The sequence below is a fragment of the Brassica napus genome, chromosome A9, assembly GCF_020379485.1.
Source record: "Brassica napus cultivar Da-Ae chromosome A9, Da-Ae, whole genome shotgun sequence".
Taxonomy (NCBI): Eukaryota; Viridiplantae; Streptophyta; class Magnoliopsida; order Brassicales; family Brassicaceae; genus Brassica; species Brassica napus.
Window position 1 is genome coordinate 44,416,625 of NC_063442.1, and position 12,776 is coordinate 44,429,400.

Below are 12,776 nucleotides of genomic sequence, written 5' to 3' on the forward strand. Positions count from 1 at the left end.
TTACTTTTCTTTTTCTCTTTTTGTCACCCCAGTACATTTTTTTTGTTTGCATATCCTTCAAACAATTACTTTTGTTAATTAAAATAGATGTTCATTCTTTCTTCAATTTGTTTCTGAGAATTTGATAATTCAAATCCTAATTGAGAGAGTATCTAGAAGTTTTCTAAAGCCGCAGTGAGATTATGATGGCAATGTTAATACCACCAATATACTATTACCACAACATTAAAGTTTGACTTGCACCATAACCACTATAAAAACAATATTCAAATCTGTATATGTACACGGCAGATCAAACTCTATAATGACACCTTATATATACAATAATCTAACCAAACGATCTCGGCTTGAGCCTTAAGGACCGTAATTATTGCGTATAATCCAAATATATGAATTACCAAACTCCCTTTGAGCAACTCTGCTATTTTACTCTGGTTTCCAAGTTAGAAGACAATGCTCAAGTTTAATTAGTTTTATGATTTACTCACATCAGTTTTGCCTTCTCGTGACTTCTTTGCTTGTCTATTAAATTCCTGAAGCTGTATGTCATGTTCTTCAAGCATCTGATCCACTCTGCTTGGCTGAGCCAACAATGGTCTTGACATGTAAATATTGCTGTCACTAGGATTATACTGTACGCATAGAAACACAACAATTGTAAGTTTAAAAACACATTTTTATCAAATGGAAATAATCAAAACAGAGTTCATTATCTAACCCAAGCCAGGTCAACTGGTGTTGTCATACGTCTACTATCCATAGTGTCAGCTCTATTATACACTCGTCGATCTATTTTTCTTTGATCCATAACTGGTTGATCTAGCAATGCTTTGGAGGAGAGTGAACTTGTTAATATCTTAGGGTTTACTCTAGATGGAGGGTATCTAGGAGCAGGTACATTCTCTTTCACATGGATTGTTGACTTAGCCATATTCCGTTTGCTCATGAATGGACCCGAGTGTGAACCTCTCTCACCAGTTTGATTGTTTCTAGTATTCATATTTTGATAACCAGGAACTTGGCCATTAGGAGTCCTCTCCTCCTTAAACGACTTGAAACTATCGTTTCTCCTCTTCAAATCTAGGTATTGTTTCTGCATTTTGTCACAAAAAGTGAATTGGTAGCCATTGTGGCCTTGAAAGTTAGTTAGGACCATATCACAGTTACTTACCTCTATGTTCACTGATAGATGATTAGCTTTGATAGGTGGGACATATTTTCTCTTGTGTGATATCGCCTGAGACTCTTGCCGTTCTTGTTTCTCCACCATTTGTCGTTGCGTTTTCGCTTCATCGCGCTCATTAGCATCAATCTCTTTGCTCGGAGGATATTTTGGTAGACAAGATGGATCACAAGCAAATGGCTTGGTTTTAAAGTACTGAAAAAAAAACAGTTGTAACCAATGTTCAAAAAATCACTAGGCATATTTATAACCGATATTTTATTAAAGAATTATTAGATAACTTATTATATATTTTGTATTTATATCTGATATTTTATTTTTTGAGGTTTAATTATAAAAATATTTTAACAAATTGTATTTTTTTTAAAATAGACATAACTTGTGGACTTTCATTAACCTTGTTGTTTGATTTAAAATAATTTAGACTGATTTGAACCAATTTGAGATAGATTAAACCAGTTGAGCTATTTATATTGGATTTTGAAAAAAAAAAATCATTTCGGCTATGATCAATTTGCCGTTTAAACCGATTTCTTAGAACCGTGGTTGTAACTAACGATGCATACCAAGAAGAGAGTAAAACGTCAGGCACAAGTTACCTCACTTTCAAGGGCACTATCTGCAGAGTTCCGGTGATCAGGGTCTATAGAGAGCAAAGTCTCTAAAAGCAAAAGAACACTCGTGGGAAAGTCCTTAAACATCTCTGATAGTTTCCGCCTATAAGGAACCCTACTTCTGAATCCAGCTGAAGACGGTAAGTTATGTTTTCTCCAGTAACTTTCAGTTGGTGAACCACATAGCTTAAAGATTTTATGCAACTGTTCTACCTATAAAGAACAAGTGATGAGTAACTTCAAAAACATGCAACCACCAATGCGTAGTAAGCAATGAATGTGCATTTACCTCGGTTTTTCCTGGTAGGATCGGTTTACCAGCGTATAATTCACCTAAGATGCAACCTGTGCTCCAAAGATCAACTCCAACACCGTAATGAGAAGCTCCAAGCAAAAGCTCTGGTGGTCGGTACCAAAGAGTGACAACATGGCTAGTCAATGGTATAGTTTTGGCAGGGTCGAAGAAAGTTGCTAACCCGAAGTCTGCTATCTTCAAGACTCCATTACGGTCGATCAGAAGATTTGAGCCTTTTATATCTCGATGAAGAACACCACGGCTGTGACAATGTTCAAGCCCACTTAGAAGTTGTTGCATGTAACATTTAACCTAGAAACATAAGAGTAATAATACCTTTAAATAGCACCAAATTATGTTTCTATGGTAAGATTAGCATATAAGAAAAAAAATTCTAAAATAGCATTAACTAAAAGTTAAAATATATTTTATTTTATATCTGGATTTGACTTTAGTGAAATTCATGGTTAGTATATAGGGATAGGAGAGGTGGGATTATGTTCTAGAAACTAGAATAATTTAATATTTTTCATGTTAAATCAATGCTATTTTGAGAATTTGTTTATTCAGTGTTATTTTAAAAAACTTTTAAAATGTGCTATTTTTGACATGTTGGAGTAAGCAAGCATTTACGTGCAATAGTAGTAGTACCTGAGGCTCTGAGAACTTAACACCGGGTAGTGAAGAAAGTCCTAAGAGATCATGATCCATGTACTCGAATACTAAGTAGAGTGATGATGAAACATGGTCAGTGATCAATGCTTCTAGTTTCAGGACATTAGGATGATCAAGCCGTCGCATTACTATGATCTCTCTCGCCATAAACTTGACACTTTCTATGTCATTAAGATCAAACCTGACTTTTTTAAGCGCAACGATCTTGTTATGAATAAGATCACGTGCCCTGTAGACGCTGCTATATGTTCCTTGACCAATCTGTATGCACAAGATTATGTTTAACTAAACATGGGTCTGGATTAAAGAGAGTTTGTAATAAAAGAAACTTACTTTCTCAAGTTTCTCAAAGGTGCTTGCTCGACGTGGAGCCCAGTCTACTAACGCCTCACCAGCAACAGAGACTAGCCAAGTAGGCCATGCCTGCTTCAACTCTATGTCTCTTGAAACGATAACACTCTGGTTCTTTTTCACTTCCCAAGGAACAGCTTGAACCGAAGCTTCAGCCCCAAGATTCTCTGGTTCCTTCTCAACATGATGATGATCAGAAAACCTTTTGGAACTCAACTTTTGAGACTCAACCAACCGAACTTTGGAGTCGTTGCTATTCCATTGGTCTAGCTTCTGTTTTAAAACATTCGGACCAATCTCCAAATCATGTTTTACAACATCACTCAAGCCCCTTGTCAATTCCTGATCATGATCCATATGAACTTTGGAATCTCTGCTATTCCATCGATCTAGCTTCGGTTTTGTAACATTCGGACCAATCTCCAAGTCAGGTTCTACAACAGCACTCGAGGCCCTTGCCAACTCCTGATCATGAACAGCTTGAACCACATGATCAACTATCTCAGGATGATCATTAAACCTAGTGGAACTTAACGTTTCGGAGTCAACCAACTTATCTTTGGCTTCTCCCCTGCTACTCGATCTATCAAACCCATCTCCCTGTTGAATCCCATCATCTATCCTCGGAGAATCAATCGCCGAGGAACGTTTCACGGATGACTCCTTCAGTGTCGATTTTCTTCTGAAAAGCCTATGTTTAGAACTTACGCAACCCATGGTAAAAGATACCCTGAAGAGATAAAAAAGAGATCAGAATGATTCAAAACCCAAAAATCTAAGACAAGAGATTCAAACAGAGACATTACCTGGATGCTTGAACGTTCAAAGAGGGAACAAAGAGAAAAATCTATGCATAAGGAGAGATCTTTATTGTTGTTGTTACATGTTTGACTGATTAAACGCATACGTAGAGCCAGTCGGTCACATCATCGGACGGTATAAATTAATTATAAACAAACATCTACTAGATAAATGTCAGCCGCCTTTGGTCAACGAGATAGATCCTTTTCCACATTATCTGTCTCTCCTCACTCCTGTAACTATTTTATAATTTGTCTTGAGAAATTTCGGTTTATATGATTGGAAAGTGAGTGATAATTGATTTTTGAAAAGGTTTGGTAGCATGGTAAAATTGTTTTGGTCAAGGTAGGCTGTTCGAAAAAAGTCAACGTAGATGCTATTTAAAAGTACGATTAATTTTAAAGAAAATAATACTCCTCTCAAGTCTTGGTCCCCGCTTGCAATTGCAAGACTACTTGTTTTGACCAAGTTCTTTTGTTTAACTTGCTCCAACTAAATCGTTTGTTTAACCATATAAAAGTTCACAAGTTATCTAAATAGTACGTTATATCTTTAATTAAGTTCTCGGAATTTATACCTAAACAATATAAGGAAAATAGTGAAACTAATGAAGACAAATGAATATCAAGAACCAGAAGGATAGTAGACCTAGGCACGGATCGGATATCCGGTTTTTTGAAAGTATTTGTGATTTGCTCCGTATGCCACGAATATCTAATTTTTTGATTTGCTTTGTTTCGGAAAAATATGGATATTCGGAAAAATACATATACGGAAAATAAATAGATATTTGCGGATATTTACGAATACTTACAGATATCTCAAATGTTTTGATTAATGCAAATAATCTTAAAATTTTGATATAAATTTGTTTTATAAAATATTTTTTGCATGATATATAAGATAAAAATTAAAAGAAATAGTGAATCTACGTATTTTATAAATTTTTAAAACTTAGTTAATAATTATAATAAGACAAAACTTAAGAAAAAAATTATAGTTGTCATAAATTTATTCATTTCCTTTTATGTAATATTTTTATATAAGTAATAATGTGAATAGAATTTATCAATTCATATGTTAGAATAACAATGATATAATTTTATACATTTAAAATTTTAAATATAATCAAGAATGTATTTATATATTATCGGATCAGATATCTGCTTTTCAAAATTTTAATATTTGTGATTTACTTTGATTTTAACGGATATTAATTTTTAATATTTGCTTTGCTTCGAAGATTTATATATATCCGGAATTTTTGAATCAAAACGAATAACAAATCGAATCAAATTTAACGGATAAAATGTCCAGTCCTAAAAATAGTTAATAAGAAGCTAAATACGAATATGAAAGAAGTCAGAATTATGATTCGGAAGATACTGTTTGACTGAGACATATAATAATATCAAGTTGCCAGACACAAATACGTAAACGCTTGTTTTTGTATGTACATATAGTCTTTACAATACCTAGGAAATATATTTTTAATCTACTGGCTCACACGACCGCACGGTGTCTTTAGAGAATGACCAACTCATTTACTTTTTATTGACAACAAACACTTGCTTCAGAGAAAACTAATCTGTCTTACTGTATATGTTACACTTGCTCAGCTATCATGGTTACATATTTGTTCAGTTGAAGCATGGTTATGGCCTTATGGTACACCCACTGGAGTCTGGAGTCTCTATATGGCTCGGTAGCCTCGGTTAAAAGACAAATTTGATTTGTGAAGCAAGGGAAGCCGAAGACGTCTCTATAGTAATCTCTGAAAAAGCAGCATGGCAATTGTGTAGTGACGACTAGGAAATGCGTCACCACTGAGTAGGTTCCTCTCTTGGCCATCTTGATTCTTGACAGATAATTTAAACCCCAATTAAGCTTAGTTAATCTTAATTAAAGACACTCGCATTGATATCCACAACACCATGTCGTATTCTTCTCCTTTGTGTCAAATGCGTTACAGATAATATATAATACATCATGGTTTCCATCTTGAAATACACAATTACAGATTCTCAACTTGTATGAATAGCTAGTGTTTGATCTTATGCTGATAAATATTTTCATTAATATAAAATATGTCTTGAGCGGTAATCGTTAAGAAGCATCATATCGTCCTGTTCTTTCTCATCTTTACTTCAAAAGAAATTATATAAACATAAAAAGAAATGACTTCTCTAAGTTTTAAATTACTTAATTATCTTTAAAGATTATAGATGATTCGTCCTTCCTTTTTTGTTCTTGTCGGCTAACATAAGCTTAGAGGCCCTATTAACCAAGACAAACCACATTTTTAAAATAAGAAAGACAAAACGCATTTGTTTGCTTGTTTATTCCTAACTTCATATACGACTAAACCAAAAGAATCTTACTTACGTCGTCTTAAACATATTTATCCGAAAATTACCATACACAAGAATTGTATTTCGTCATAAATTCCGGAGAGGAAAAATAAACAAAGAAGGAATACATTTTTATTTTTGGTAAACAGTTATTTATACTTATCTAGTTTGTGACATTAATGGAAATTAGATATATAATTTACGCCTCTATCAGTTCACGCATTTTTCATGCAATATGCATTTGTTCCCAGTTTCCATATATGGATTATCGTGAAATCGGGAAATAAATAAAGGAAACTGTAAGCGCGTGTTCTCCACTAGAAACCTCCAAAGCGACGAGTGTAAATCACGCTCTTTGATGTGAGAGTGAAACTCACGAGGACTACTAATCTATTTCCTCCAAATCAGAAGACTTTTCTCCAAATCTTTCCTTTCTTCTTTTCTCTTTCAGCTTCAGACAAATCCCAAATCACGGAGATTTCAATTTCAGACAAGAGTACAAAGTCCCCTCTCAAGAAAAAAAAAAATAACACACTCAGATCTCCAGATGGTGGATTCTCCAAGAGCATCGAGTTCATCTTCTTCGTTACCTCCTCCAAGATCGTACCTCATCTTTATGCGAATCATGAGCAAGAGAAGGACATGGGTCTGTCTCTTCGTCGCCGTCTACGCCATTCTCCTGTCTTCCTCCTGGAACTTCTTGAGATCCGTGCTCACCTGGTACAAGCTCCAGTACACGTCGTCGCCGTCGCCGCCGTCTCGAATACCGGCGGTTTACGCTTCCGTGGTGCTGGGAGCAGTGTTCGGGGCGATGTCGATGGTTGCGGCGGCGGCGGTGGCTGTTCCGGCGGTTATGGTGATTTGGATATCGGTGGTTGTGTTGCTCGCTTTCTTCGGGAAGTCGAGGAGAGATTTGGTTGTTGAGGCTCGGAAGATTACGAGAGAAGTGTTTGGGTTTGTGTTTAAGGTTTTGCTCAAAGAAGGCAATGCTGTTGCTGCGGTTTGTGCTGTTTTGGGTTATTTTGTTCTTATTAGAAAGGATTTTGATTCTGTTTAAGTGTTTATTTAGAAGGTTTTTTTTGTTTGGAATCTGACGATTTTTATGATGAGACTTTGGTTCCCATTTTGTTTCTTGTTTAACCTTTGTTAATGAAGTAATTAGCAATGTATATGTACATTTTGTGACCATATAACAGGAGATGTTCATGAAATCATTATTTTCTTGAAATCGTGTGAAGTTGTTAAAGATTTTGAGTAACTGTTCAGCATGTTTGCTTGCTTTGCATTGTTGGGTAAGGTTCATGGTTAAACCGTCCTTGTACCCCAACAAACCAAATCGAACCAAGACAAAAAGAAGTTAATTTGATTATATAGTTGTAATTTATTTATAACTTTAACATTTCAAAATAAAATAAAAAATTCCATTGTTGTATTAAAGATAAATCTTCATGGAGCAAAATGTTTGTTTTGGAGTGAGGGGTTGCACTAACTTGGGTGAGTGTTGCTCATGATCACTGTTACACTTCAGTAATGCATCAACCATTAGAACTTACATGAAGGCATCATGATCTTTGTATCTGATGTAATCAAAGCCCTGCCCGGAATCTATCATGTGTCCTTACTGGTTGCGTTGTTAGCAAATGTTGATGGTGTTTCTCACTTTACGAGTTATGGACCTGCCCATTCTTAAGCGTCGTCCTGTTAATGAGTCCAGTAGTACGACCAAAGCTTCCTCGACTGCATCGGCTTGTTTGTCTAAACCGTAGCTGCTTAACTGTGGGAGAAGGCTCAGCTCAGATAGGAGTCCAATTGCTGCTGCTGCGGTGCAAGTCCGGTCCCATGATGGTTGTGGTCTGTAGAGTAAAGATCAAATTTAGAAGGATAATCACTTTTGTGGAACAGAGGAGTTTTGGAGCATGAGTAATATAGAGATGTGAGAATGTTGTTACCTGAGTTTGTGCATTGCTGATGCACCTGTTGTAAGAGATATGCAAGGAAGATCTTCATCTCCCCATACTGTCTTTGCATGATCCTACACATATGGGTCTTAATGTCTTAGTAAAATGACAGAGATGAACTACATGTGAGCTATAATCAATTGGAAAGGTTATTATACCTTAAGACGCTTGAGCATTGCAGCTGAATTGTTCCAGGTGCCATCAAGCAAAATGAAATGCAAAGTTGAATCCTCATCTCCCTGGGAAATAGAAAGCGTAGCGATCAATGAATACATTTTCATTCTATATCCTTGTCGAACTTTTATGTTGAACATAAGCATAAGAGTATAAGACTAAAGAACAGAGAAACTATACATAAGCAATGACGTTGCAATCATTACCATGGATGATCCAGGATTCTCTGAAGTTGAATCACCAAAAGCGTTCTCAACAGACAACGTGAGTTCCGAGTTCTGGTTGGGATAGAGGCAACGGACATGACTTTTTCCTGAACAGCCATCATAACAAAAAAAGGGCTTTTAGCAAAACCAGTAGTTTACAAACAAATACAACTGAACTTGCAGGGATCTAAGACTAGTAGAATCAAACACCTGCACGCTTAAACTCATCCCACATGATCTCTTCGTCTTCAGCTATTCCAAAGATGCAGAGTGAAGCAGAGTGTACACCAAATACTTGCCACAACAACTTCCCTGTGTTGTTCTGCCGCAGAAAATCCTGCCAAGAGCGAAACAACATGTCAATACATAGTAATACCAACTCAAACCGAATAGCCAAGACCAATACTAACCCTAGGATGCATATAGAGCCAAAACCGTATCCGTTTCCATAAATCACAGGGCTTGACGTTAGCACACATGCAATCCTCCATAGCAAGCCAGCACTGGCAAACACAAAATCAGTAAAAATTGAGTTCTTCTTATTCATTAAGCAATTGAAGAACAGTAAAAAAATGAAGTAGAACCTTCTGGCACAAATAACCCCTGCTCCCAAGCAGCCTACAAGCAACTTGCCGAGCAGAGAAAAAACGAAACTTCTTCTCAGGGTCTTCTAAGGCTTCATATGTAGCCCTATGCTTCTTATCCTCATACGCACCAAACGCTCCCTGCGATAGTTTCAACACAAGTAGAATATTAATAACCTATCCAGCATTTAAGAGAGCACACATTGTTAAGAGAAATGTAGAACAAATCAATTAAACGTTGATTGATGATGATAAGAACTATATTACAAGCTTGAGTGAGCTCTTGTGAATCTAATCTGTAGATACCTTCCTAAAGCACAAACGCATACTATATTCTTAAGTCACTTATCTTCTAGAAGCATTCTCCCACGTCACTGTCTTCTAGAAGCTCAAACCAAAACGGCTTTTGGATCAGCTCCACACCTTAACTTACTAATTTAAAACACAAAACGATTTGAAATGAAACAAAGCGACAACGTTTCATCATCATCATCGGCTAACTCTACCTGTAACTTGCCACCATTTCCACCAAACTCGATCTGCGCATTCACTTTAAGCTCAAGAACCTTCAGATCATTCACAATCTGTTTGACCGCCGCTGGTAACGGAGAAACCGCTCCCCATCTCCCCCACTCCTCTTCCGTGACGACTCCGTCGTCGTAACCGCCTGAATCCCTGGAACGAGCTTGCGAGCTAACGGAATTCATAACTAATCTCCGGCCAATGCCTCCGAGTTGACGGCGGCGGATGCGGTAGCTAGAGAGTAGAGAAGGAGAGGAGAAGTCGAGCGCAGAAGAAGCTCCGGCGAAACAACGCATCGTGTTTTGGTTGGTTCACTTTGGGTTTATCGAGGAATAATGTTTCATGGTTTAACGAAACCAAGGCCCAATGGGCTTATAACATTATTTATTTAATATTCAGATCATTATTTTTTTCGTTTGTTATCTTCTTCACATATTATTTTTTTCCCTGGATATTATTACATTTGAGGTCTGAGAAGAATCTCAGGAACAGAACCTATTGTGTGTGTTTCTTGTTTCTCTCTCTCTCTACAATGGCTGCTTTTGCGTGCACTACTCGTCCGCCGATTTCTCTCCGGTCAGAGATGAGGATCGCATCCTCAACGAAAGTTTCACTCTCCACTCGACAAATGTTCTCCGTGGGAGGATTGAGGACTCGCGTCTCTCTATCATCGGTCTCCAAGAATTCTAGCGCTTCTCGATTACGACGACGAGGAGGGTTCATCATCTGTGAAGCTCAGGACACTGCTACAGGGAGTATGTTTGTTATCTCTCATAATGCGTTTGTTTTGGTTGAAGATTCTCAAGTGTTGAACTTTCTATCGAATTGCAGACGTTTGAGTTATAAAATTGGAGAAAGTTTGCATCTTTGGATCTAATGTTGAAGTAGCTATATAAACTGAGATGTTTGCTTATTGTATAGCACACACATTGATTCAAGGAGTAGTGTAGATTGGATTGTTTGGTTAATGACATGGCTAAAGAATCATCACTTGCTGATAATTGTAGCTTTGATCTTACAGAGAGCCTTATCGTTTAGTTAATGCCGCTTTGAATCACTGTACTTTTTACTTGTTTGCAAAAAACCAACTTCAAATGGTCGTTATGTAAACATTATTTCGTTATCCCTTCATTGTTTGTTTGTTTTGGACCATAATGACCATTTGAAGTTGGTTTTTGATATTCTGTCTATTGCAGTTCCAATGGTGAACGATTCAACGTGGGAGTCACTAGTACTCAAGGCTGATGAGCCTGTTGTTGTGGACTTTTGGGCACCATGGTGTGGACCCTGCAAAATGATTGATCCCATTGTCAACGAACTAGCACAGCAGTACACTGGGAAGATCAAGTTCTTCAAACTAAACACTGACGATTCTCCGGCGACCCCGGGAAAGTACGGTGTGAGAAGCATACCAACCATCATGATCTTCGTTAAGGGAGAGAAGAAGGATACAATCATCGGTGCAGTGCCTAAAACCACATTAGCAACAAGCATTGATAAATTCTTGCAGTGAAGCATGTGGATGGATCACTCTCTTTTATTTCTCTATAGTCCTGTTCGTTTAACGAACGCTGCGTTCGATATCTGCGTCTGAGATTTGTTCATAAGTTGATTAAATGAAATGAAAACAAGAGACGCAGCGTCAAAAAAACGAAGCTTTCCGGTGTTGCCGCTGACGTCAAAAAAAGTAGCGACCATTGTTCCTCATTTCTCTCTCCTCTCTGCGACTGAAATCAGAAACGCGGCGTCACCTGTTCTTCTCTCTTTCTCTTTGGATACCCTTTTTTCTCTATGTGTATTTGGACTTAACTTATCTACTACTCCTTCTCATTTAGACATGTATAATGATAATAATATAATGTTGGGTTTAAGAAATCGTGTTTATGATGGTGACTTTATCTACACGGTTTGGTTTATTGTCGGAGTCAACAAACTAATCCTATTATTTAATTTCCATGCTTGGCAAGCTAAGTCATTTTCTTGTTCGGATCAAATAGTATGGTTGCTACCCCCAGTTTTCTTGACAAATCTCAAAGCTTCAGGATCATCTCTTTTCTTCCTCTCGCATCTACTGGATTTCAAAACGTTTTAAGGTAGTCTTTGGGAGTTTCATGTTTAAAAAGCTTATGGTAGTATTTGTCAACGTCTATGATCTAATCTCTGAATCTTGTTTATAAGAAACATGTGCTAGTCAAATCTTATCATCATGTCTCTTGGTTTCTTACAGAGATTAAATCTTACTTGGATATGGCCTTGGGATCTGCTGTTTCACCAAATGGTTCACAACCAATTCTCTTGAGTGTTTCACCGCCTTACAGAAGAAGACCTAGCCGGCGAAAGACAGAAACTTCGAAGGATGGTATCAAAACTCTCAGGTGGACTGCAACAATTGTAGCAACTCTGACGTTTGTTATATATTACATATGTACAAAGCTTTACATCAGTTCTGCTCCAGATTTAAGCATCGCAGGTTTTATCAAAACAGCAGTGTTCACGGTTTGTATGCTGTGCAACACCGTTCCAATGATTTTTTCTGTTGAAGCTATAGTTCATCTTACCCGGCCAGAACGTCCGAGTGGTTTTGGTTTCAAAGTTGAAGCTAAGATAGGAGCCTTTGCACTTGTAACAGTTAGTTTTGTGTCTATATTGGTTGCTTGTTTGTCTTGTGGTGATCCTTCGTATATGGCATTACTTCTTCTATGTTTAAGCACATTAGTGATTGGTTTTGTAAACAGTTTCCATGATTAGACACATTCAATGAATAAAAGGATAGCCATGATCCAATGAGGACCAAATTGTCATCAACTTAAATTTAGTGGGTCATTTCATAATTGTGAATAGTTTATAAAGTCGAAGTCGTCGCCGTTGCAAAAAGAAAAACAATCAACTACTAGGGATATTAAAACTGGTATGTCCTGCACGTTTATGTCCGTTAAGAGCATGTTTACATTTTTTTAAAAATTGCTTGCTCCGTATTTCTCAGTTAAGAATTACTCAAGTCTCCCAGCAATCTGTCAAATGTATCAGCTAAAATACAATAGTCCATAAACTTAACATTGCTT

General features: G+C 37.0%; 4 protein-coding genes across 5 annotated transcripts; 2 read left to right on the forward strand and 2 right to left on the reverse strand.

Annotated features, from left to right (window-relative positions):
- Positions 1–214: 214 nt before the first annotated feature.
- On the reverse strand, positions 215–4,061 carry LOC106403101 (probable serine/threonine-protein kinase At1g54610). The gene is made up of 8 exons (XM_013843950.3): positions 3,925–4,061; positions 3,101–3,848; positions 2,744–3,028; positions 2,087–2,404; positions 1,783–2,010; positions 1,172–1,378; positions 719–1,093; positions 215–632 (listed from the first exon to the last, which is right to left on the reverse strand). The coding sequence occupies exons 2-8, from the start codon at positions 3,833–3,835 to the stop codon at positions 474–476; spliced, it is 2,307 nt and encodes a 768-aa protein (XP_013699404.2). The 5' UTR covers positions 3,836–3,848; positions 3,925–4,061; the 3' UTR covers positions 215–473.
- Positions 4,062–6,385: 2,324 nt separating this feature from the next.
- On the forward strand, positions 6,386–7,498 carry BNAC08G45520D. Its single transcript, XM_013845312.3, has one exon. The coding sequence runs from the start codon at positions 6,818–6,820 to the stop codon at positions 7,325–7,327; it is 510 nt and encodes a 169-aa protein (XP_013700766.2). The 5' UTR covers positions 6,386–6,817; the 3' UTR covers positions 7,328–7,498.
- Positions 7,499–7,615: 117 nt separating this feature from the next.
- On the reverse strand, positions 7,616–10,046 carry LOC106369270. Its single transcript, XM_013809399.3, has 8 exons — positions 9,699–10,046; positions 9,193–9,333; positions 9,019–9,111; positions 8,819–8,945; positions 8,609–8,715; positions 8,387–8,467; positions 8,220–8,302; positions 7,616–8,123 (listed from the first exon to the last, which is right to left on the reverse strand). Exons 1-8 carry the CDS (start codon positions 10,008–10,010, stop codon positions 7,904–7,906), a joined length of 1,164 nt encoding a protein of 387 aa, XP_013664853.2. The 5' UTR covers positions 10,011–10,046; the 3' UTR covers positions 7,616–7,903.
- A 79-nt stretch (positions 10,047–10,125) lies between these two features.
- On the forward strand, positions 10,126–11,685 carry LOC106369271 (thioredoxin M-type, chloroplastic). 2 transcript variants are annotated; one of them, XM_048741991.1, is made up of 3 exons: positions 10,126–10,469; positions 10,911–11,263; positions 11,508–11,685. In XM_048741991.1, the coding sequence occupies exons 1-2, from the start codon at positions 10,247–10,249 to the stop codon at positions 11,225–11,227; spliced, it is 540 nt and encodes a 179-aa protein (XP_048597948.1). In that variant the 5' UTR covers positions 10,126–10,246; the 3' UTR covers positions 11,228–11,263; positions 11,508–11,685. The 2 variants fall into 2 exon arrangements, with proteins under 2 accessions (XP_048597948.1, XP_013664854.2); XM_013809400.3 differs by having other exon boundaries at positions 10,911–11,254; positions 11,499–11,630.
- The last annotated feature ends 1,091 nt before the right edge of the window (positions 11,686–12,776 follow it).